This window comes from Taudactylus pleione, unplaced genomic scaffold, assembly GCF_031769625.1.
Source record: "Taudactylus pleione unplaced genomic scaffold, aTauple2 ptg000130l, whole genome shotgun sequence".
Lineage (NCBI taxonomy): Eukaryota > Metazoa > Chordata > Amphibia > Anura > Myobatrachidae > Taudactylus > Taudactylus pleione.
Window position 1 is genome coordinate 8,027,645 of NW_028284532.1, and position 26,943 is coordinate 8,054,587.

Sequence of the window (26,943 nt, forward strand, 5' to 3'; positions counted from 1 at the left end):
AGTAATAGAAGCTGTAATGGATTTGACCAGTGACTAAGAGTAACTGGAAAGCCTTACATGCCCCTGTCTCATGGGCTCACTGCCGGAACTAGTAATAAATAGGAAACGCAAGAACATTGCAATTTAGTCTCCACATCCCGGGAGTAAGGAAGGGCCGCAACTAGGGGGGGGCTAGAGGTGCACGTGCACCGGGTGCCGGATTGCAGGGGGTGAAAAAAGCTGACTCGAGGTGGCTTGAGGGCTGCAGACTCAGAAAACGGCCATCCAAAAATGGCCGCCGCCAAAGAGGAGACAAATGCTAGAGGTCCTTACTTGCCCTGTAGTGTCTGTCTCCTCCTTGGCGACGCCCATTTTTGGATGGCCGTTTTCAGCAAATTCCATGCAGATGGCTAGTCCGCATGGAATTTGCTGAAAACGGCCATCCAAAAATGGCCGCCTCCTAGGAGGAGAGAGATGCTAGAGGTCTTACTGGACCTCTAGTGTCTGTTAGGCCAGCGCAATGCAAACAGCGTTCCCGGCACCAGGAACGCTGGCACTGCAGGGAGAAGATGCTGAAGGCTGCATCTTCTCCCGTGAAATCCCCTGGCAACGAGCATAAACCCCCTGGCAATGAGCATAAACCCCCCTGGCAACGAGCATAAACCCCCCTGGCAACGAGCATGAAACCCCATGGCAAGAAGCATAAACCTCATGGCAAGAAGCATGTAACCCCTGGCAATGAGCATGTAACCCCTGGCAATGAGCATGTAACCCCTGGCAATGAGCATATAACCCCTGACAACGAGCAGGTAATTTTAAAGTAGGGATGTGCAGGCTCGGTTCTACTCGGTTCCGTTCGGTTCTTTTTACCGGATCTTATTGGGTTTCAGCTGTCACGAGTTTTGGATAGCCAATAAGATTCGGTAAAAAGAACCGAACGGAACCGAGTAGAACCGAGCCTGCACATCCCTATTTTAAAGTAATTAGAAGCATTACTGTGGGGTATAAAATGGTGTTGGGCAAATATGTAAATTGCACTTTGGTAATAGGCATAACAGTGTGTGGCATAATGTGTAATGGGCTTTATGGTGTGTGGAATAATGTAAGTCACTATACCAGGGACGTCTGTGTAGTGCACTGCCTTATGGAGGAGCAAGGACAAAATCCAGGTACAGGAAGGGAGGGGGCACAAAATTGCTGCCTTGCCCCGGGTGACAGATATCCTAGTTTCGGCCCTGAGTAAGGAGATGAAGTGTATTTATGTTCCTGTATGCTGGTGGCATGCTAGGAAAATCCTCACTTATGTGTCACAGAGGACAGTTCTCTGCCCATCGCTTGGCACTTACTTGGCTACATTCTTCTCTTCTACACAAAGGAAAGAAGTGATTTTATGCTCTCATATACAGTAAATAACGTCTAAAAGTCACTGAGACAAATATATATAACTGGTAATCTATCGTCCTGATCACTATCTCAGTAAAGAATGGCCTCGCCTTATCAACGGGTTGGGTACAGGTTACAGGCGGTCGGTCAGAATATCAACAGTGGCATCCCAACAGTCAGAATCCCGACCCCTGAAGGTAAGTAGCCTTACCCTAACCCACCTTTGCCACAGTTTAACCCTAACACCTCCCCTAGCAGCCTAACCCTTACCGCCGCAGCCTAACCCTACCCCCCCACAACCTAACCCTAGCCATCCCACTAGTGTCTAAACCTAACCGCTAAACTTAAACCTCCCCCTAACCCTAATACTTACCGTAGGAATGCAGGTGGTCAGAAGTCTGGCGCCGGCATTCTGACTGCTGTCATGATTCCGGCACGGGTATTCTGAGCACCAGCTTCCCGAATGCCAGGATGGTGACATAATCCTATATCAACAACTCTCCTCATCCTCAGTTTATAACTACACTCAAAATTAGAGGTCTAACCTACATTACAGTATATGACATAATTTTTGTAAGAAAATAAGGTCATGCGTCAAGAACATTCAAATCCAAAACATATTGTTAGATTTAACCAAGCATGGCCTACAAAATGACCAATTCACTGACTAGAACCCATAGCCCATTGGACTGGCTTATTACCAATGATTGTTGTTTTTGAGGGATACCTGCAATATGGAAGCATCCCCAGGATGCATGAAGATATACTCTGCGGTTCCTCTATTTCTGATAGCAATGTCTCTATGGCTGCTATATTGTCAGATTTATTAAGCTCTGGAATGTGAAACATTCTGGACCTTGGCCCTGGCAGCTAATGCCATCGTCAGATAGCTCTAGTCCATATTAGTCTATGAACCAGTGACAAATCCTAGAGGAACAGTCAGTGCGATCGCGCCGCTAACTCCCTCCCTGTAACACTTCTCACCTGCCCACAACTGCTGACCGCTATAACAGCACAGCGGCACATCATGCAGGGAGAGATAGGAAACTGCCCAGCTGCTGTGTGCTGGGCTGCAGAGGATCCAGGAAGGCTGTCTCTTCTCTCTCTGCATGTTATGCCGTTGCGCTGGTATAAAGTGGTTAGCGGTTGGGCAGGTAAGAAGTGTTACAGGTAAATTAATCACCCCCCCTTGCAGTGGCAAACGCAGGATTTCTAGAAGGGGGTTTACAAATGCTTGATTTTAGAGTGAGTGTGGCCAGTCCAAGAAGAGGGTATAATTAGCACTTAACCAGCTTTAATATGTGTCATACAAAGTGTATTGTGTGTCATAATTCCAGCATATACAGGACCAGCAATCACTGTAACCCATTAAATGCGGCAGTAGGGCCATCCAGCCTGAGCTGAATGTTTTTATTTTAGATGTGGGCACCATTCCAGAGCATTGGAGCGAGTCTGGGGGAGCAGCAGAAGAACCTAGCACTGCCCTGGACATATATGTACATATTGGGCTCTATAGCAGTGCATCCCTAATAGTGCATGTTTTCCAGATCTCCTAGTTGGTGCACAGGTGTACTTATTACTGTTAAAAGATACACAGGTGGTGCTAATTATTTCATTTGTGATACTGTGAAGAACATGCAGCACTAGTAAAATTCTATTACATTACTATTTCTATTGTGGTCATGGTGTGGGCTGGGGAGGGGGGTTTCCAGGCAGACGGAAACCCCCCCTGCGTTTGCCTATCCCTTGCCCTGGATCCTCCTTGGACCTGCCCCTGCTATCCGGTCATAACAGTCTTTATTGTACACTGTGTTGGCCATGCCCCCTGTGCTGTCATTACTTCATGTCGAGAGGACGGGGCTGCCAGTTCTGGGAATTACAGCACTGCCCAGAGCATCCTCATGATGCTCCGGTATGCTGTACACTCTCTGCTTGGCACTAAACACTTTGGTTGGCACTGCAGCAACTGTTATGGCTACAGGGTGCCATTACAGGCACCCTGCTACCTAAATGCAGAAGCTGTGGGGCAGCGACGATGCTGCCCTCTAACTAGGTCTAAAAAATAAACCTCCAAATATGATTATTTACACTTACATCCAGCACTGCACAGTCCACAGTTCCATTGCCCTTACTGATCCTTACTGACCCTTGGAAAGGATGCACGAGGCATCACACTCGCAATGCGATGCATTCCGCCTGTCATCGCATGCATGCCTGTGTTGGTAACGCCGGTATGCATGAAGATCCCTGCAAAGGACCTCTCTGTCAGTAAGAGCGGCCCTTTGTGATAGACAGACTTCCGGGTCTAAGACACAGAAGCGCCTACGGCGTACTTTTGCGCATTCGCAGAAGGACATTGGTGCTGGGAGGGATACGATTGGATCCTTTCACAGCACTCTGCGGAAAGAAGCCCATAGGCTTCTATGGGTAACGCCGTCAGGAAGATGGCGTTACCCCCTTAACTAAGTCCCGGAGTGCATTGCACTTCGGGGCTTAGTGCATATGACAAATATGGTCAAACCCGCATTTTTGGGGTTTGACTGCATTTTTCCCCTTCCTGCATCTCGCCCACTGTATAGAATGTTCAGTTACAGCCCAGTTACTCCTCTTCAGTCGTAAGTTTAGATACGATCGAAATGCACAGGACTCTGCATCACTTGTAATCGCATGTGCTCAGGGCCTGATTCAGAGCCGGACACTTTGACAGAGCGCTCGCTCTGAATCAGGGCCGGGCATTTTTTTTTTTCAGAATGGCCTCCTGGCCGCTCGCATAGCTGTGGGTGACCACCCACAGCTATAGCGAGCGGCCATGATGATGGTCACGATGGTCAAGACCATTGCGACCATCGGGCTTGCGATGAGACCCTTGTGGTAGGGTCTCGTTGCCGCAACCCCCAGAGAGCTTTCGGCTCAAACAGAGCCGAAAGCTCTCCCACTGACATCACGCCTCCGTCTGGGCAGCCACGCCCCCAGCCCGAAAGCACTCAACATCGACAGCACGTCCCCTTTGGTACGAGACCCGGAGCGACGGAGTGCCCATCGCTATCCGGGTCTCGCGCATGCGCACTGGCCTACCATCGACCCGGTTGCGAGCGTACAGTGCTTGCGACTGGGTCTGAATCAGGCCCTCAGTTCCATAGCCAACAGGCGTACGTTAATCTCTACATCTGCCCCATACCTACTATGGATGTGTTTATCAATGTGTCTTTTTGAAATTACTGTCATAGCTTTTTGCAAAAGTTGGTGTTCTGTTATGTCTGCAGCCTGTTGTTTCAGTTATTGATTTCTTAATAAAAGCTGCAGCATTAAGTTAATGTCTTGATGATCATTCCACAAATCACATACATTTTTCAGCAGAATTAGCTTTCCGAGACACGTAGGGCAACTTTACATGTGCCAGAGTGTCATAGTAACAGCCTATCCTTCCAATTTCCTTCCTATGTTCAAATAAATGCACAATTGTGCTTTAACGTTCATTGTAGTACGTTTGCTATATAATATCCATTGTGTTGTGTCAGCCTCCTCTTTAGTGATTCATTTTCCTTTACATTGCTTCGTGACTGCTGAATGGATATAAATAGTACAAGCTACTGATCCCATGAGGCTGGTAAGTTAAGTAAAACTAATTATACAGGTACTGGCTGTAGCATGGGTGTCATCACATTATACTTACAGCCATGAGAAAAGAAATGTCAGGGCTGGCACTTCTGCAACATTACACTGATATAAAGGTGGAGTTCATTAGTAAAACTTATTAAAGTACTCACACAGTTAAAACAATTTTAACAGGCATATACTACATACTGTAGTACATTATCAAAATATACAGGTATAGATATCTGCACATTGTAGGCCTGATGCAGAGTGAAGCTGGGAATATGTGTATATTTGTCCTTATGCAGAGTTGTACGTCTCATGTGGTGCACCTGTCCGCTACTCGTACGCCTGGTTTGACACTAGTCCTCATCTTCATTGCACATTTGCACCAACCCTATTCTAAGTGCAAAATATATATCTGAACGGTCTGCAGTCAGAAAGCCGACGGTCGAAATGCCGACCGCCGGCTTCCCGACTGTGCAATCCCGACAAGGGACTAATGATAGGCATCGAAATCCCGACGCCTGTCATTATCCCTACGCCCGGAGCCCAACGCCTGGCACACCAAATGAAGGTAAGCCGGGCAGCGACTGCGGAGACAGCCGCAGGGGGCAGGGCAGGGCTGGCTCCAGGGGTCGGAGCTCCGTGTGCCGGCCCTTGAAAAGGCACCCTTACATCGCGTGCGGCTTCGCCATGCGCGACCTAATTTGGGGGCATGGCCTAATCACCATAGGCCACGCCTCCTACGTGACGTTATTTGGAGGCGTGCCCGCATGGCACACCTCCAAATAATGTCAGGCTTCCCCCAGCCCTCTCCCATCAGTGAATGGTTGCCGCGTGCATGTGACCCCTTCAGCCCGCGAGTGGAACAGCGAGACAAATCCAGATGCTGGGTAGGGGTGTGCCCTCTACGGGTGGAGCCCCTGTGCGACCGCACTGGTCGAACACCCCTAGAGCCGGCCCTGGGTGTGGGTTAGGTTAGGCTCCCGGGGGGGACTTAGGTTTAGACACCCCCCCACGGGAGGGTTAGGCTAGGGGAAGGGGGTGTTAGGGTCAGGCACCCCTGGGGGGTGGTTAGGGTTAGGCACCCCCCTCGGGAGGGTTAGGTTTAGGCCGTGGGGATGGAGGGGTTAGGTTTAGCCACTTATGGGTGGGGTTAGGTTTAGGGTTAGGAGGGGAGAGGATTAGGTGTAGTTAGTATACTTACCTATTGGGATCTTCGCTGCTGCCAGTCTTCCGGCGTCAGGATTTGAACCACCAGACATAGGTCCAGCGGTCATTCATACCGATCCCGTCTGAACACATGTATTTACAACATCATTGCCAACATTTATTATCTGCCCCCCAGGAGATACCCGGAAAGCAGACATCGCTGGCCACTTTGGTGAATGGGGCCGGGGTTCTATGTCATTAGGTCCCTCCCCCACCACTGCAAACTGTCTCGAATCGCGGGAGCACAAGGTGGAGGATGAGCTAACTGATGCATCTTTGCATCATTTAGCCCTGCCCTGTCCATACGCAATTCACGGCAATTATGCTGCGATTCCTGGCAATCATCTCTCCATCCTGCCCACTTCACTAGGAAGTGGGCAGGAAGCGGGAGATCCGGATACTCTTCCAGGGGTGCGGGGGGCTCCCAAAAAATTCAGGAGCCTCCCGCAACTTCCGGCAGAGTCGGTAAGTATGATTTACAATTATATCCAACTCTGCATAGCCTGCAGTTCCGCCGGCATGCCCTCTCTGAACTTTCACTACGGATCGCTATTGCGATTACGCACGCAGGTTTGCTGCAAAAATTTGCAATCGCAACGCTAGTATAGAGACGCCCACTACTGCTTTCGCACATCCATAATACCTTTCAAACCAGCGTATACATCAGGAGCATCGAGTAACATCGGCCCCTCACGCACAATTACAACAGGTCTGACCTTACCCAGAAATTGCTAACCTCGTCGCACGCAGTGAGTACACAAGCTGCGTATGCCGTCACAGTGGCTAATTTATGCACTCCCATGTAACAGAGTACAAATGGACAGGCACACCTGCGTTTCTCCTACCCCTCCCCTGTCACCACCCCCAAATGCTGACGTCACTCACTCTGCAGTCGCAATGCTAACTTACGCACGCGCACTGCAGTGAATCCGCAGTACGCACTATCGACCGATTTGCGTATGCAGGCAGTAACCTAACACTCCTTAACGACCACCACACTTAAGGCCGGATTCTGACCTGGACACAAGTCCAATTGCGGATAGATCCTGTGGATATCTGCAAACTAGGCAAGTGCGTTAGAAAGCAAACACAGACTGCGCATGCATATCATTCATATACATATGGATGGAGATTGAAAGTGAGGACTTTCCGTAAAATGGGCGTTACTAGGTGAATACCGTCCTGATGCTTGGAACTAATCCATCTTGCGGACGTGTATGGCAGATTTCTGTGCTTGGCGTGCAGAGAGAAGAACAGTAGGCGGTCCAGCCTTCCGCATGAAGAAAGACGGATACCTGTATCAGTATCAGGTAGTAAGCAGGCTGCCGTGCTCGGATGGACGAATAAATTCAGTGTACAGTACTGTGTACTCTGACATAAACTCCGTCACACCTGTCATTCCAGGAATTTTGTTATCAACTTGGGAGATACCGGAGAGTCATAAAGGACAAGTGTGGCATATGTGTCGTCAAATGCTGCGCCCACATAAATAACAAATAATATAGATACTATTTGTTTGTTGTTTGGATTTTGGACGTGCTTCATACACATACTGTAGGGTACAAATTCCAAATATAATTGGATCCATAAATAATTGTAATGGAATGATAGCTTGTAAAACTACATATACATATATATATATATATATATATACATACATACATACATACATACATATATATATATATATATATATATATATATGTAAAATTGCATAGGCACCCATTTATTGAACCTGCCTCTAGCGTCAACCCATAGAAATCACCATAAAAAAATGGGTCTGTCGGCACTTTTCTGAAGATCTGTGAATGTGCAGCAGAGAAATCACCACAGGTGCCATATTTCCAGAGACCTGAGCATGCACAGTAGACTCTAGCATAGTGCAAGATTCTGCACTGCTAGCAAGAGAAGAGGTGGTGGTGGTGGTGGGGGGGGGGGGGGCATGGACACTACACATGGGTCCCTCCTCTCTTAAGCTGCCCCTATTTAAGTGTAATTGTTTTAACTTGATCCCTGCAAAAAAATAATATGCTGATATTACTTGTTAGTGAGTACTGTATGTGTCTGTGTTTGTGTATGTATTTAGTTAGTGCAACACATTTTCAGTACATACATCCTCTATGCCAGTGGTTCCCACATTTTCGTGAATCATGGCACTCTAGTGTATCAGCATTGTTTTCATGGCACCCCTACCCCTAGGCCAAAAGTTTCTTATACCCCTTTCAGACATCTCGAGATTCCCGGTAATTTGGGCTGCCTCAGCCAAATTCCCGGGTAGCCGTGTCTGTCTGAAAGGTACCTACCCATGAACACGTTCCCGGGTAGCCGCCCCTTCAATCGACCAGGGTTTTTCCCGGGACTAAAGTCCCGGGAAATTACACTGCTCCTGTCTGAATGGTGCTACCTGGGAATTTACTACTCCCGGGCAGCACCAAGCAGCTTTGACATGGAGTTGACAGCGCAGAGCGTCCTATAGGACGCTCAGCGCTGCTGCTTTGAGTTGACAGCGCAGAGGGTCCTGTAGGACGCTCAGCGCTGCTGCTCACCACCCCCAGCGCCGGCCGGCTGTGTACAGAGAACCCCAGCTGGACGGTGTGGACACCCGCCGGCGGGTCTCTGCCACAGCGGACCGCCTGCCATGCCACTCGCTGTGTTAGCGACACAGGACCCCAGCCGGACGCCGGGGACACCCGCGCTGGAGACCGCCGACTGGTCCCAGCCATAGCGGGCCACCCGCACTCCCGCTGGACCACCAGGGAATTAAAAGAAATTTGTAAAAAATAATAAAAATAAATAAATAAATAATAATAATAATCTGCATTATGATTGGCCGGCTTCCAGCAGCTGAATAATGACATCATCATCATCAGCCAGAGAATGGATAGGCTAGGAGGAGCAGATGGCAGAGAAGAGGCAGGTAAGCAGAAAATCCCTGCTCTTGTCTGAAATGGGTCTACCTGGGAATGTCCCGGGTAGACACTGTAGTGTGAAAGGGGGGTCTCGACCAAATACCCAGGAATTTGCACAGAAGAAATTCCTAGGTCCTAGCAGGAAATTTCCCGGGTTGTATATCTGAAAGGTGTATTAGTGAGAAATTCAGCAACAATGATTAAATGTTATGTGGTAGCTGACAGGGTTGCACTTGTTTGCATGGGCAGAACTATGGGAGACAATGGAGGTGCCTGCCGCCGGGCTCCAGCTCTGAAGGGGCACCTCCTCCATTGTCCACAACATATTCACCCCACTTGGGGCTGTAACTATGTCCCTGGAGTATACCATCACGGCCGCCCAATACATGGCACCCCTTCCCAGCACCTGAGAAGCCACCGTACACTATTGGAGAGCTCCATGTCAGACCATCAGCTGCTGCCTTCGTCTATCTATAGCCTGTCTGCATGCGAATTGCTACATTACAGTGTCAGCGGCTATGACGGGGGGGCACCAGATTATAACTTGCCTCCGGGCATCTGGGATGAATTTACGCCACTGCTTGTATGACACATATTTTATGAGTGGCAGCCACCAGTACTGGATTTGCCTATCACAATGACCATAATAATTTGATTTGGTCCTGTACAGACAACCCGTGGCACCTCTGCCGCAGTGTGCCCCAGCACCAAGTTTGGGAACCACTGCTCTATGCTAAATGATAGAGTTGTTTTACTACATGAACTTACAGTACTTCCTAATTAGCTTTATGCATAAATGCTTAGCATTAAATAACACAAAATGGATACAAGTGATACCAGTACATGACACAAATCTGGCAGTAATATTATGGGGCTGATGTAAATCTGAATGCATTTTATGTGAAATCTGTTCAAAAAAGATGCATTTTGCGCAATGGTCAGCCAGCTGCATGTCAAAATGCATAAATCACTGCAATGGTAGCATGTGTGCTAGGTTTATGTCAGTCAGGACCAGCACTACCATTAGGTGAACCTGGTGGTCTGGGGTGCCAGTGGTCAGGGAGTGCCTAAAACATTGAATGAGTGACATAGTGCCATTCATCAAGTTATTGTAATGCCCCTGCTGTGACCCACACGGAGTATCAGCTGCTAATATGAAGGAGATGCAACCGACAGCTTCTTCCATGTGCAGCTGCTGCTGTTTCTCCGCCATGTCAGTGTTACACTGCGAGTGTGGTGCTTAGCTATGAGGTCACAGCCAAGCTAAGCACTCCCAGGGCGGGATGCATCAATGAGAAAAATGCGGTCAAACCCCGAAAATGCGGGTTTGACTGCATTTCTCATATGCACCAAGCCCCAGAGTGACTTTGTTGCAGTGGGTAACGCCATCTTCCTGATGGCGTTACCCTATAGAAGCCTATGTGCTTCTCTCCACAGAATGCTGATAGAGGGATCCAATCGGATACCTCCTATTGACATGCGCGTCCTTCTGCATGCGCAGAAGAATGCCGGAGGAGCTTCTGGGTCATAGACCCAGAAGACCCTCCACCTCAAACGGCCGCTCTTACCGACAGAGCGTTCCTTTGCAGGGATCGTCATGCATACCGGCGTTACCAACTCTGACATGCATGCGATGACCGGCGGAATGCATCGCAACGCGAGTACGATGCATCATGCATCCCGTCCCCAATGGGAGAGGCCAAGAACTTTGCTTCTGAGGGCTTTGCTTCTGAGGATGCCGCTTTATTCACTAGCGCACGCAGGGGTGGTTTCTGAGTACCCAGAAACCCCCCCTGACCAACTATTTTTTTATATATTCAGAGACAGAGACAGCCTTGTCTCCGTCTCTGCACAATTAGCCGGCCACCCTCTGAACTTCCCAGCCGCTGCCTGTTCAGCTGTCAGCGCTTCTGCGTCAGGTGGCTTTTATACCACCTGTGCGGAAGCGCTGACAGCTGAATCAACAGTGGCCGGGTAGCACGCAGCGATCACTAGGGTGCCGCCATCAGGGACAGCACTGCTGCCGCCGACCCGTGCGCGTGTTATGCTGCAGTGGAGAGAGAGTGAGACCCGGCGGCCGGCTGCATGACATCACGCTGCCTCACTGAGAGCAGAGGAGAACTCAGAACCGCGGACTTTGCCTGAGCTGAGGAGCTACAAGCACCAGGTAAGTGTGGGGTTGGGACTGGCTATATGGGGCAGGGGCTGGAAGGCTCGCTGTCTGGAACAGAGACTGGCTGTGTGGGGCAGGAGCAGGCTGGCTGGGGTTGCTATCTGTTTGGAACAGAGGCTGAGTGGTGCATGGGCTGGCTGGGACTGGCTGTTTGGGGCTGGGGCTGACACATCTGGGGCATATATTATATGTAATATATATATATATATATATATATGTAAAAATCCTGTGTTTGCCCCTGAGTGTGGTGTTGCCACTTGGGGCATACTCAGGGCTGACACTGGCCCTGAAGACAGAAACATGTGCACCTGGTTTACATCAGAAAATATGACTTCACAGTGTTTGTAGTAAATGCTACTGTTATAGTACCCAATTTGTACCTAATGTAGTATTTTCATAAAGTGTCATATACATCAATCAATCCATCTGTATATGATCAGTGTTATTAATAAATACAATAGTTTTACTATGTAAAATACAATTAAATACAGGTGCATATTGAAAACACATCTGTTGCCTTTCCTTTTAAAAATGATGTAAATAATACTCTTTTTTCCTGCCACGCCCAGAATGCAAATATTAAACTAAATAAGGTGAATAGACTGCAGCAGCCACACTTATAAGTGAGAGAGAACAATGGCCCTGATTCAGAGCCGGACGCTCTGACCAGAGCGCTCGCTCTGAATCAGGGCCCACCTCCATAAATATGGAGCGTCCTCCTGGACGCTCGTATAGCTGTGGGTCACCACCCACAGCATATACGAGCGTGCAGGATGATGGTCGCGATGGTCTTGACCATCGCCACTGCGAGCAGAAGCCTGCGGTTGAGTTTCTCAACCGCAAGGCTGAGTTTCTCAACCGCAAGGCCAGGAGTGATTTTGGCTCTATCAGAGCCAAAATCACTCCCACTGACATCACTAGTGATGTCAGTGGGGCCGGCTTCTGACGGTAGGCGTTCCCTTGGGAACGCCTCCGTCTGGCAGTCACGCCCCCGGCACGCCCACCAAAGGGGCGTGCTGTCAATCAACATCGACAGCACGCCCCCTTTGATCAGACACTACGAGCGAAGGAAAGTCCTTCGCTCGTCGCGTCTCACGCATGCGCACGACGGAGCTCCCTCCGTCGTGCGCATGCGCAGTGCAGACCATCGACCCACTTGCGAGCGGACAGCCACTCGCGAGTGGGTCTGAATCAGGCCCAATATGCACAGTCATTTAGAAGCAGCTGCCAATCACCATGACCATCATTGTGCATTTTGCAACAGGGATTGAGGGGTCTATTTAACAAGCAGTGAAAACTGTGGAGAAGTGGACCAGTGGAGAAGTTGCCCATAGCAACCAATCAGCTCCTACCTATTATTTTCTAGGTTGTACTTGATAAATGCTACTTCAAAGCTGATTGGTTGCTTTGGGCAACTTCTCCACTGGTTCACTTCTCCACAGTTTTCACTGCTTGATAATTAAACCCCTGAGCACCTGTTACATGGGTGTTTCTTGGTCATGTAGCCTATTTTGAGTTGTAGGTATGCAAAGTGTGCACCAAAGTCAGTCACATCAGCACCTAGCATGGGTTGGGTGTCAGTTCCGATGATAGTGATGATGGCTGCTCTCATGGATGGAGGAGAGGGGTGGTGCAATCGTATGGATGCGTACTACTCCGAATACGGGTGTGTAGTCACATTAACATTCTGTTCACTGCAGCGTCTGGAATTAATTTTGCATTATGTGCAACTCAGATTCAGACCCACTGTATATATACACACACTTACATATAATTTACAGTAATTCCAGGTTATTAGACTGAGTTATTACTGCACATATTGACAGCTAAAATTCTAGCCTTGTATTCAATATACCTAAAAGTCTCATTGAAACATTTGTTAAAATGAAGGACATAAGGATGGCTGGTACAGAGCATTTCTTAAATGGCACCATTACTTATTAAAACAATGAATTCTATTGATCTGTAACTGTACCTTGACCTTTGAATGAAAGTAGTGATAACACAAATCCATGGATGTATGCTTCTATTCACGTCTGTCCTGGCTAAGCGACAAACAATGGCCTACAGAGACGAGCCAACGTAACTATAGAGCAACCCTCACTAATCAGTGTTCATGGGAAGAGTTGTCACTTAAAGATTATGCAGTTGATTCTGAATACCCCAACCTCTAAGGTTTCCATGTAATTTACTTACATGTGTGGCTTCAGCTGGTACAGATTGCTGTTTCTGTACTCTTCCACTTTCTCAGGTGTGTAGATGGAAAGTTGCTTGTAGGGGTTGACTGACAGAACTACATTTCCAATATATGTCTGGTAGAGAAAGGAGGAGAGGAATTATATAATATTAGCTTTCAGGATGGCATATTGCTAAACCTTACACTGAAGACGTCAAAGCCAGCACAGACATTTTTATGCACAAATCGATTATGTGGGAGCATAGCGGCAGCAATGTATTTTACTGAACGCTGCCTACTCTATTCACATGCAGTTACAGCATGGGCATGCTTTGAGGAAGTCTATGCATCTTCCTGTGACCTCCCTAAAGCAAGTAAAAACATTAGTAACAACCCAGAGTCAGACAGGTTTGTCTTTGGCATGCGATGTCACTGACATTTATAATTGCTTATTTTGAATACAAATGAAATGCCAGTATATTTGAGTATATTTGAGCATTAGTTGATGAGAAATAAGCAGCTTCATTTTAGTATTAAGTATTAACTGTTTTGTACCAAGCAGTAACTTTGTTGCAACAACGTAAAACACTTACATTTGATTAGCTACTTCTTTGTAGTAAATAGGAAAAGTAGGGGAATGTAATGATTGACCCACAGTTTAAGGCATAATTGCCTACTGTCCTGGAATACCTCACAACACCACATTCTCTTGCACCTCCCACCCGGATTTCCCTTCCAGGATCTCCCAGATGGGTCATTTCAAAAGCATATAAGTATACCTTAAGGTTCAGATATTAGGCACAGAGGTTAGCAACATTTTTCAAACTGTTACATAAAATGTCTTTCTCCATGTTTGCAGATATTGCCGGGGAAATTTGGCCTTAAGTGTTGCTAGTCCTACCTCAACCACACCAAACAGCAGCATGAAGTTGCCATCCTCATCTCAGCTTTTGCTATAAACTAAAAAGTCTGCAAACTGTGAGCTTAGAAAGATTGTGCATTCTAGGTATGGTGCCACATTGGATGACAAAATCCCCTTCTCTTATTATTTTAGAATCTCAGCCTACTATATTCACATAATATATATGAATATACTATGCAGTGCACATGACGACATATTCGTATGGGTTCATATACAAACCAGAAAAAATGTGGGCAAGAAAAAAATGTATTCCCACATTCTAACTATGTGGTTGTGTTTGTATTATTTCTATTTATTATGTGTCAGTTTTATACTTACATTTGTTATTATGTATATTTGTTTATCCTGTTACTCATCATTATACTCTGTTTTGTATATTTGCTCTGTACGGCGCTGCAGAAGTCTGTGGTGCCTTATAAATAAAAGCTAATAACAATAATTTAACTATGGCCAAATGTACCTTTTTGTCCACCTGCCGCACATTCCCATTCTGCCTCACTGCGGCCCCCACCCTCCATTAATTTCAGCATAAAATATGTTTTTCTAAAATATTACCGAAACTAGAGTACTGAATACAAGGTTTACAGCTAGGGAGATAATGACTGTTGCAAGGACACAATGAGATTACACTAGGTTAAATCAATGTCTCCAATATATCTCTTATTGTTTTGCAGTGAATGTAGTCAATACTACTCCCTTTCCACAATGTTATCGTTGTTTTACAACAATTTTATATATAAATAATGCCCATTTCTCTGCAAATCAAAGATTGCCTGCAAATATTTCACTTTAACTTTTTAGTGCACATTTTTTATCTGCTGTAGGTACAATGCAAGATACAGTATATTAAGGATGAAGTCATCATGTCGACATTTACAATGTTGACACCACAGTTACAACTGTTATTATGCCGACATATAGTAGTTGAATTTTGACATGGTACACATCAACATCTGCAATATGTTGACATGTTCACAGTATCGACATCTGAAATGTTGACATGTGAAATGACAACATTCTCAGAATGCTGACAGTTAGGGGTAGGCTGCAGGAGGAGAGGCAAAAAACAAAAAGAAATTGGCAACACTGGCATTCTCACTGCAATCCAAACTTAAACAGTCGCAGCTGCCCCCCCAAAAAAAGGGAATGTGTACAACCCTCCCGAAACGAATAGAAAGGTTAATTAGGCTGCGCAATCTGATAAGTGGATATGTAGATAACAAAAAAAAAGGACTGATGTATATGATATATATAAAAAAAAAAACAAATTTATTATTTGTACATAATAATTAAAAACACTTTGTTGGTAGTAAGCAGAGACTGTCACAAATACATTATTGAAGCCTCATCCAAGTAACATCTTATAGAAACAATTGTATAAACATTGTATAAAATATTATTACTAATAAACACCCTAACATTAGGCTAAAATAATGTGTAGATTGGTTTTCACGAGACCCAAAGGAGATATATACTGCTGTTTGTTAAAATCCCAATATGGCGTACCTGGTGGGTAATTGGGGGAAAGAGAGTCGTCAAAAACAGTCCTGAAATCAGGTATGTACATACAGCTGGATGGTGTTCTTTAAGCGGAAAAGCTGTGGTGCAAATTGTTACTCCGTAGAGCAGTAATTCCCAACCTCGGTCCTCAAGGCACACTAACAGTCCTGATTTAGTGATAGCCATACTTGAGCACAGGTGGTTAAATCAAAATAACTGAAGTACTAATTAAGTCACCTGTGCTCAAGCATGGCTATGCTTAAAACCTGGACTGTTAGTGTGCCTTGAGGACCATGGTTGGGAATCCCTGCCGTAGAGAGATATATCAGTATGTGTTAATTGGTGACCGTAGCTTTAGGAGCAAGTTCCTAAATTAGTAGCCGGTGCAGTTCTCTGGGGTACAAGGTTTTGCTGCTGTTTCTTCTATATATGGGAGAATGAGAGCCACTGTCGTCTCCGGTGCTGTATGAGTGGAGCTCACACACTGTGCACTGTGTGTTGGCTCATAGTGCTTTAGGAGGAGGGTTAGGCTGCAGGATGAGAGGGTTAGGGTTAGGCACTAGGGGGAGGGTTATGGTGCGGAAGGGGATGGTTAGGGTTAGGCACTAGGGGGAGGGTTATGGTGCAGGAGGAAATGGTTAGGGTTAGGCACTAGGAGGAGGGTTAGGCTGCAGGATGAGAGGGTTAGGCTAGGGGGAGGGTTATGGTGCGGAAGGGGATGGTTAGGGTTAGGCACTAGGTGGAGGGTTATGGTGCAGGAGGAAATGGTTAGGGTTAGGCACTAGGAGAAGGGTTAGGCTGCAGGATGAGAGGATTAGGGTTAGACACTACGGGGAGGGTAATGGTGCAGAAGGGGATGGTTAGGTTTAGGCACTAGGGGGAGGGTTAGGGTTAGGCTGCAAGAGGAAAGGATTAGGGTTATGCACTAAGAGGAGGGTCAGGCATAGGCTGCAGGAGGGGAAGGCTAGGGTTAGTCACCAAAGGGAGGGTTAGTGTTAGGCTGCAGGAGGTGAGTGTTAGGGTTAGGCACTAGAGGGAGGGTTAGGCTGCAGGAGGTCAGTGTTAGGGTTAGTCACTAAAGGGAGGGTTAGTGTTAGGCTGCAGGAGGTCAGTGTTAGGGTTAGGCACTAGAGGGAGGGTTAGGCTGCAGGAGGTCAGTGTTAGGGTTAGTCACCAAAGGGAGGGTTAGTGTTAGGCTGCAGGAGGTGAGTGTTAGGGTTAGGCACTAGAGGGAGGGTTAGGCTGCAGGAGGTGAGTGTTAGGGTTAGGCACTAGAGGGAGGGTTAGGCTGCAGGAGGTGAGTGTTAGGGTTAGACACTAGAGGGAGGGTTAGGCTGCAGGAGGGGAGTGTTAGGGTTAGGCACTAGAGGGAGGGTTAGGCTGCAGGAGGGGAGTGTTAGGGTTAGGCACTAGAGGGAGGGTTAGGCTGCAGGAGGGGACGGTTAGGGTTAGGCACTAGGGGAAGGGTTAGGCTGCTGGAGGGGAGGTTACTGTTAGAAATTAGTACCGTAATAGGATCAGCCGGAAGTCATTGGAACCACTGGAACCACCATACTAGTTAAACCACCCCTAGACCACCGTGAATGTTTTGTCAACATTCTAATAATTTCCTCAGTGTCGATATGATAATGTCAATGTGGTCAATGTCGTAATGCTGCATGTCGACATTACAACAATGTTGACACTTATGTTGATATAGTGAATACAGACATGATCAATGTCAACAAAATATACTGATCCCGTATATATTGCACTATATGCGTCTGACTACATATGCTCACCTCAGAATTTCTCTTCACCCACAAAGGGAACCCCATAAGAGACAGGGCCATGCCAGTCATGGACGGTAAGGTACTGTATGTAAGTCGTATTACTCTAGGCAGCTTTTCTACTATATTCCACATTACTAGTGGAGTGTACTATAAATGGACATTTAGCTTTTTGGTACAAATGTCCCCTGTAATAGGCTGTTGCTTGCTAGTGCACTACAGATGGACAGGGAGCAATATTTAAAAAAACAACAACATTCTGAATATCACATAATATCATACTTAATGATGAACATGAACTTGCATTTGTGTACATCTACTAACACCATATAGTTCTCAGATTGAAAACAATTCAAAACATACAGTACCTTATTAGCTTGTGCTTTGTTTCATTTGAACCAAGAACAATTATATTGAATAATTTGATAATCAGTTCCAAATACTAGACCATGGGTGATGTGATATATAACATATGTTTACCACTAACACAAATAGAATAAAAGTACTTACATATATCTCATCAGATTTGAATCTTTCTTTTAGGTTCTGGAGTACAGATTCATCAGAGAGAGATTCAAGAAGAATCATATCTCCGACCCCAACCATTCCATCCAGGAAGGATGCACTGGAGTCCATCTTTTCACCTCTGACCTGGAACTGAACAAGAAAATAATTATCACTTACTCCTCATGCACAGAAATCTTTACAGAAAGCATCAACTAAAGTGTGTAAAATAACGCAAATCAATCATAATAATGTGTTTAAATGTATATTATATATACTTATTATGAAGTAGTCCCCTGGGTTAAGTTTTTTTATTAGAGCTTTTTTTATACAAAGCATTTTTTATATTATGCAATATATCAATTTTGTACTTAAAACAATTGATTTTAAGCTCGTTTTGGCTCTGGCTGGACATGCAAACTGTTGTATTGCTGGGGCAGGATTTCACTTTAGATATGAAGACAGCTGGTAACATGGATGAAGGCATGTGAGAAGCAGTCACATAGACCGTTTAATGCATGAGAGTAGCCAAAGAGAATGCTGGCAGTTTTGAGAAGTGGAGATGAAGAGGATGTATTTAAAGAAAATGTGGAAAGAGCAAACTATTTGCTGCATTTTTAATACAGTTTCCGGGACTTTGGGAAACAATTAATTTGATTTTAATTAATTCTTATGGGAAATCAATTGTCATTTAGTGCTTTTTCAGTTAGAACTCAATAACTAATTAACAGCGCTAGGCGGGGAATTGCAGTATATTATTTATTAACCAACACCTTTTGCTATTATCTGCATTATTGTTATTAATAAGATCAATGTTGATCAGTGTTAAGTATCTGAGGAAGAACCACAAATTATATTACAATTATATTAACATTCCTTTATTGTACTTGTCGTATGCTTGCTCTTTCCCTCCCCCAAGGAGAAAGCAAAAGTCAGGTATACACAAAAATTTTAACTGGTATGTTTATGCATATTTGGTCACGTATAGTACAAATATGCAAATATTATGCACAAAATGGACTTCCATCTATCCTAAATACCCCCAATATGCTTTGTGCTTAATTAATTATACATATAAGGGGCAGAGCAACTAACAACAAAGGGGCTAATTCAGAGATGAGCCCATTGATTAGCGCACATCTCCAATTGTGCCATTCTGCGCCGGCACAAGACATTTACTGCACAATGACAGTACAGGTCCTGCGTGATCGCAAGCAGAACGGCAGCAGAGTGTCAGTGATTGATAGTCTGCTGACATTTCTGGGAAGGGAGGGGGCGACGACGGCCATGGCTTAGTACCTCTCCCCCTCTATCTATGTACTAAGCCTTGGAGGGAGATATAGTGAATGGAGATAAAGTACCAACCAATCAGCTCCTAACTGTTACTTTACAGGCTGTGTTTGAAAAATGAAAGTTATGAGCTGATTGGTTGGTACTTTATCTTCATTCACTTTATCTCTCTCCAGGCCTTAGTACATGGATCCCAAAATACAATTGCAAACCAAAGAAAACATAGGTCAATTACAAAAGTAATAATAATAATACAAAACGATGAATCATAATAATTGTATAAACATGTAAACTAATTTCAGAGATAAATTTGTAGTACATTACTTAGGTCTTATAAGCACATTAAAAATACAAATGCCTCAAGAAGTACAATGTAAAATGTGCCTGCAAAGCTTTTCCAGGCATTTGACTAGTTTACAATGTATTTTTAAAGCATTCAAAGTGAAATCCATATTATTGTAATAATGATGATTTAAAATGTTTAATTTGTACATAAATTCTACTGTAGTTTTGTCCTATATAAAATGTGTGAGAGAGCTGCCTTCACTCATATGCTGACAGTAATAATGTGTGTATTATCTCTAATTTTCAAGCAGCAACACTGGTTTATAGCTATGCACATAGCAACCAGACATTTTATCATGAAGATTTGTGCAGGACACGCATGGAATTACACTGTGCCATCACACTACATATGTGACCTCTGCTCTGCAATAACAAGTAAAATAATACAAAGATCATTATGTTGTAAAGAGCTAAAGAGTACATTTGGCACAAATGTATAGAACCTTAATGGTCATGATCATGCTGTGCTTCCATGTTATAAGCTTGTTTCAACATATACTATGGAAAATATATAAAACTCAAAAGAGGAATTATATCATACTCCCTTTGTCAGCCATGATATCATACTCCATTCATCAACAATGATATCATACTCCCTTCATCAGCTGTGACATCATACTCCCTTCATAAGCAATGACATCATACTCCCTTCATCAGCTGTGACATCATAGTCCCTTCATCAGCAATGATATCATACTGCCTTCATCAGCCGTGACATCATACTCCCTTCATCAGCTGTGACATCATACTCCCTTCATCAGCAATGATATCATACTCTCTTCATCAGCTGTGGAATCATACTTCCTTCATCAGCCATGATATCATACTCCATTCATCAGCTGTGGAATCATACTCCCTGCATCAGCAATGACATCATACTCCCTTCATCAGCAATGACATCATACTTCCTTCATCAGCAATGACATCTTACTTCCTTCATCAGCTGTGATATCATACTCCATTCATCAGCTGTGACATCAGGGGCAGAACTATGGGAGACAATGGAGGCGCCTGCCGCCAGGCTCCAGCTCTGAACGGGAACCTCCTCCATTGTCCACAACATATTCACCCCACTTAGGACTGTAACTATGTACCCGGAGTGTACCATCACGGACGCCCAATACATGGCACCCCTTCCCAACACCTGAGAAGCCACCATACACTAGTGGAGAGCTTCATGTCAGACCATCAGCTGCTGCCTTCGTCTATCTATAGCCTGTGTGCATGCAAATTGCTACATTACAGTGTCAGCGGCTGTGAAGGGGGGAGGGGGCACCAAATTATAACTTGCCTCCGGGCGTCTGGGATGAATTTACGCCACTGCGTGACATCATACTCCCTGCATAAGCAATGATATCATACAACTCCCTGCATCACCAATGATATCATACTCCCTTCATCAGCAATTATATACTTCCTTCATCAGCCATGATATCATATTCCATTCATCAGCTCTGACATCATACTCCCTGCATCAACAATGAAATCATACTCCATTCATCAGCTCTGACATCATACTCCTTTCATCAGCAATGATATCATACTGCCTTCATTAAGCAGGATGTCAAACTAACTTTATTAGGCATAATACAGAAGGTATACTTCCTCATATATGTTGTAAAGTTGTCTACACTAGACAAACAGCATGATGCCACAAAGCTATTCACTCAATACATATATTCCAACTGACTATGTTAGTTCTGATGTATTTATCTATATTGACGAATGTCTGCAAAAGTCCCCAAAAGCAGGGCCGTAACTAGGGTAGTGCCACCTGTGCCATGGCTAGGGGGCACTGTTTGGGCCTATCAATTTTCTTGTTTATTATCATTCTCATTTGTAGATTCATCTTCTTTTATCCACAGCATCTCCTGGCTGCCCCTATCTCTTCCATGGCATTTTCCCATGAGGCCATGGCCCCTTTTCGGGTGTACTATCTTATGTCCCTATTTGAAAAATGGGGAAGTGGGGGCACCAATGCTCTTTCTGGCACAGGGCACCAAAAAGTCTAGTTACGGCTCTGCCCAAAAGTACCTGTAAAATATATATATATATATATATATATATATGCACATCTTAGCTAATGCGTATCATTTAAAGGTGTGTTTTGTTCAGATATACTGTATATGTTTGTATTTTAGGGATCTCTCACATACACCGGTTTTCACCAGCCAGCAAAAAAACCTGCCGTTTTTTTGCTGTGTATTAATTTTAATTAAGCCTGAAAACAGATGGGTCCTTTCAGACGGCACAGACACGTCACGGTCGCCATGTTACAGCCGGGAATATCCACTGGCAAGGACAACTGCCATGCTGTGCCTTGCCTGTGCCATCACTGCAAGTCGTTCAAGTATATGGGGCCTATTCATCAACACTAAAATAAAGTTTTTAAGGACATTTTCCTTAAATAACGTTATTTTAGTATTCATGAAGCCACTTAGCACAGGAGATATCACTGATATCTCCTTGCTAAGTCCCCCTGCGTTAATTTCCACACTCCCCATACATTAGTATGGGGATATGGAAATTATGGTATTCATCAAATTCCAAAAATTATGCACATGCCCAATACATGAAAAAATACCCACAACATTAAAAACGTCTCAAAGCCGTTGCATGTGAAAGGCACTGATTGCCGGCAAAAAAAACGTCCGGCTTTGCCTGTTTTTTTGTCGGCCGGTGAAAACCAGCGTGTGTGAAATTGCCCTTGTACTATATGTCATGTACATAAACACACAAACAAAACTGTTGTGTCCATCTTTTGTCATTTGGTTGGAAGGCATGTTTTCGTATACTATATGACTGAACAATCAACTTCATACAACTGGAAATCTTTAATAACATCAAGCCAGGTTCATTTACTGTATAGTTCCTACTGCTGACATCCGGAATAGCAACATCAATACACTTGAGAGGAAGGATGTGAAGTCCAGGATACAAAGCAATGAATGAATTGCCACGGGTGCTACTAGCATGGAACAAATAAGCCACAGTGCGGAAGCTTCATGAATGAGCCTGGTAAACATCCTGACATGAGGCATGGCTCGTGTGGGATTGTGCTACATTACAGACAATAATACAACAAATCATTTATTTCAAAAGTAAACACAAAGTACATATATTTGTATGAAATATAGTCACAGACAGAACAGTACATGATGATAGGAGTCCCACAGCAATCTAGGTATTATATCCTCTATCAAATAACACATTGGATGTACAGACAGAACATATGTTTCATTACAATACTAGGATTTATGTGAAAGCATGTCCATATAGATATATATATATATAGATAGATAGATAGATAGATAGATAGATAGATAGATAGATAGATAATATTATTTGACTACTGTATCAGGTTCTAATAAAGCAAAACCATCTATTTCCTCAAATCAATATAGATATAATGTTAAAATGGTCAAATGGATAGTTCCTCTTTAAGACTCATAATTTTTCAAAACAACCCATACAGCACACCTACACTATATTAACAGAACATCATTTTGCAATGTCAATTCTGTAATTGCCATTAACAAACTGTAAAGCAGGGACCTAACATTAAAGAGACAGGCCAATTCTTTGGGAGGAGCCTGGTGATACATGTGCATGATCAACGATGCAAGGCACCGGCTGCACTGCCGTTAGTTCCGCCACTGCCCCATAGGGTGTATTTAATGCAGATTTTTTTTCCTCGCATCAGGAGCTGCGAGGAAAAATCTGTGTTAAAATTCATCCTCTGTCAGTGATGGGAAGTCTGCTGTGGGTGGGGAGGGACTGTGACGGCCTCCTTTTCCCAAAACAGAGGCGTGTTGCTGCCATTGGGGGGAGGGAAGAGGCCAGTATCAGCAGACGGAGCTTCCTGGCCTCATTTGGGCATCTGCCCATGGTGACTCAGCCGGCCAAGAGACACGCAGATGATGCGATGCTGCGGTCAATCGGATGATCCGATGTTAGCAGCTGCAATAGCTCTTGCATCCAGAGCTGAATCACCCCCTTAATGCAGAATCAATGGGTTGGGTTTACCGCGCAGAGAAATTGGCTATTAATTGAATAGATTTGCCCCTTTATATAGAAAATGAGACCCTCCCATAAATAACTATGCACGGTCAAGCTTCATCTCTAATATATTTCCTTTTGTGGATATCTCTCCAGATATTATTATATTTTGCACAAATAAAATGATGTGACTTATGTGATTATGCATTGTTAAGCCATATCTCTATTATACTGTGGGGCGTAAAGTACGCCTGATATACATCTGGCAAAAATACTGTACTACTGTTTTTGAGCTGGATTTACATTGACATACATCTGACTTAACATGTACACTCAAGTACACTTCTATTTACATTCATACATTCCGTGTGCAAATGCTTACAACTATAGATGAGGCCCAATGTCAGCTTTCCCCTAAAAGGTAACTTACTCATTGGGAGAATTTTTTAAAAGGTGTAATTGAGTCTTTTAATTGTTTTATAAGGACTACTGAAAAAAGTTCTGTATAACCACTATCAATTTTTGTTATACAAAGCACAGACAAAAAAAATACAAATTGCTGGATTGATAGTGTTTTAGCTAACGCTATAACACAAAATTCCTTGAAAATAATTTACTATTGAGAAAGATGGAATAGCACATTGAAATCAGAGATAAAAACAGAGTTGGCAAAAAATAGATATAAAATAGTTAATATACTATTGTCAAGTAGAACAAATGCATGTATCTAGCACTGGGCCTCTCCTGCAGTTTAAACATCATACATGGAAGTGGGACACTTGCACAATGTCACTGCCAAAGTACATAGATGCACTGTACAAGAGACCCATGCTTTATTAGTACGCTGCTAAATGGTAACGGAGGTCACATGGAATTAGAGCACCTGACCATTGACGAGACCTTTCGACCTCCTGATTCACCATGTCTTATCTTTTTTTAACTTATGCCATTGCTCTTTGAAGCAAGTGACAGTTGGGTCTTCTGGTTTTTTTTAAAAAGAAATTTCACATAAGACTACATAAGATTAAGCCAGGAATGAGGGTACAGGTAAGAATAAAGTTAGGATATTATGTTTAATATAATAATAATAATAATAATAATAATCATCATCATCATCATTTTCAGTCTTGTATACAAAAAGGGCCAATTAATATATTAAGACACAGTATATGTAGATTTTATTTCTATATAATAATTTATATTCATTTATTAAATAGGGAACACTGTTTTATTTTTTTAAAGAGGGCAATTATGTATATTATTTTAGTTACAATGTCGCTTATTAATTTATTTTATTAATTTAAAATACGGCATGTAAAAATACATATTAAAATATTATGGGAACAACTATTAATTTTATTATCCTGGTATCTACAGCCCAAGGGTACCAAGAAGGGCACAATACTAATCAGCAATGGGTTGTTTATCACTAGGGGACCGGAACCAATGCTGAGTAGCTTGGCCTATTGGATGATGGAGAGGGACATCCCACATATTTTTTTTTTTACTTTCTTTTAATGTCACCACGATTTTTAAGCTGGCAGCTGTGGGTGGATTTTAAACCTACGGCACATTCTTGGCAGCTTGGTTTTCCAGGATCTAAATCACTAGCTACTGTACTGTCTGGATTACACCAAGTGGTCTGGCAATTTGAAAGTCAAAATATCTGGAGTCTATTACATTTTGTCCCAAGGATTTGTGTATATTCAGTGTTGTATCTTTCCCATTATACAGACATAGCTCCTCACATGTAATTATGTGATTACTGCCACTGAAAAAGGGTGGAGGACATATGATGTTATAATGTAATTGGAGAAGGGGCTGTAACCAGTAAGCTGAGGATGCGCCAGGTGGCTCTCCAGGCTGCATGGTGCCATCCTAGGCACCCTGCAAGTCAAATACAGGTGCCACCACCCTAGGCAGTGGCACTGGTTGCACACCCATAGTTACAGCCCTGGCCCCTCCAAAACTTTGCGCACTCTGTAACCCCGACTTAGGCTCATATTCAATTATAGGCAAAAAGTCGGGTAGGTTTCGCCAGTCCGACTTTCCGCCTTCTTCACCTGTTTCAGAGGTGAAAACTTTTCGTGTGCGTTCCCGCTTTTCGCCCTACTCAATTCCTAAACACACAAAAACGGAAAGCGGTGAATGCGGAACAGGTGGAAAGTACTGTCAGAAGTGGGGAAATCATTCTGTACCCCAAAAAAAGATGCAGTAACATAGGGAATCAATGTAGATGTGTACAAATAGCCCTAATAAAAGTGTTTGGGGTACTTAAGTTGTTTAAATTACTTATTAATAGCGTCTTTATATAAGTGGTGAAGAATGGCATAAAGCAGTATTTTTTGGTGAAAATAAGTAGCCCAGTCAAATTTGGGGTACTTGGAAATGGGTGCTAGCATATTTTTATGTCTCTTAAGTGGATTTTTAAAAAAACGTCAAAAACGCACCTGCTACATGCACCTGCAATCATAAAAACACCTGACCCATCCTTGCAGACCCCCAAGCAGTCTATTTCGCTAGTTTTAAGCTTGTCCACTCACTTTATACTTTTTCGCCCCCAAAATGAAAGTACTTTTGTGGGGTGTTCTTAGGTTTGTTTTTTTCGCCTATTACATTGCATTGAGTTTCTGCTTAGGCAAAATCATACTGGAATTGATTTTGGAGATAAGTTCCAAACAGGTGAAAAGCGGCAATAGGCAAAACTTTTTTGCCGATTGCGGCTTTTCGCCTCTAATTGAATACGACCCTTAATGTGAAATAAGCCAACTCCTGCATGTAAGAGCCATTCCTGAACACTGGTGACTTGCCTCGTCTGGAATTGTTAGAATGGGTTTGGTATGATAGGTCCATGACCATGCCAACATTCATACTATCAATGAGAGAATGCCGAAATGTCAACATGCTCACCACCATTCAGTATTGGTGACCGATGAAATATCGACATGATCACAATGTCAAAAATGCAGTTTTCAGGTGTGCTTAATCCTAAAGCTAACCCTAACACCTGTGTGGGGGAGGGTGGATTACCTGTGTCCCCTCTTCTCTGTGGCCGCACCCACTGTAGCTCCACCACTGGTCCTATAGTAGAGCTCAAAACTGTCCTGATTTAGGTGGGACAGCCCCAAATTCAGGGCTCTGTCCTGCTATCCCACAGGTCAGGAAGCTGCAAATGGTGAACGGGT

At 44.1% G+C, this 26,943-nt stretch overlaps 1 protein-coding gene across 5 annotated transcripts in view; it reads right to left on the reverse strand.

Annotated features, from left to right (window-relative positions):
- The window catches only part of MYO1A (myosin IA), a 141,659-nt gene that overhangs the window by 86,043 nt on the left and 28,673 nt on the right, over positions 1 to 26,943 (reverse strand). For all 5 annotated transcript variants that reach the window (XM_088473196.1, XM_088473197.1, XM_088473194.1 and 2 more), the window contains exons 2-3: positions 18,131 to 18,277; positions 13,450 to 13,565 (exon numbers count right to left, since the gene is read on the reverse strand). In XM_088473196.1, the coding sequence (XP_088329322.1) occupies positions 13,450 to 13,565; positions 18,131 to 18,256 (242 nt within the window). In that variant the 5' untranslated portion in view covers positions 18,257 to 18,277. The remainder of the gene's footprint in view (positions 1 to 13,449; positions 13,566 to 18,130; positions 18,278 to 26,943) is intronic.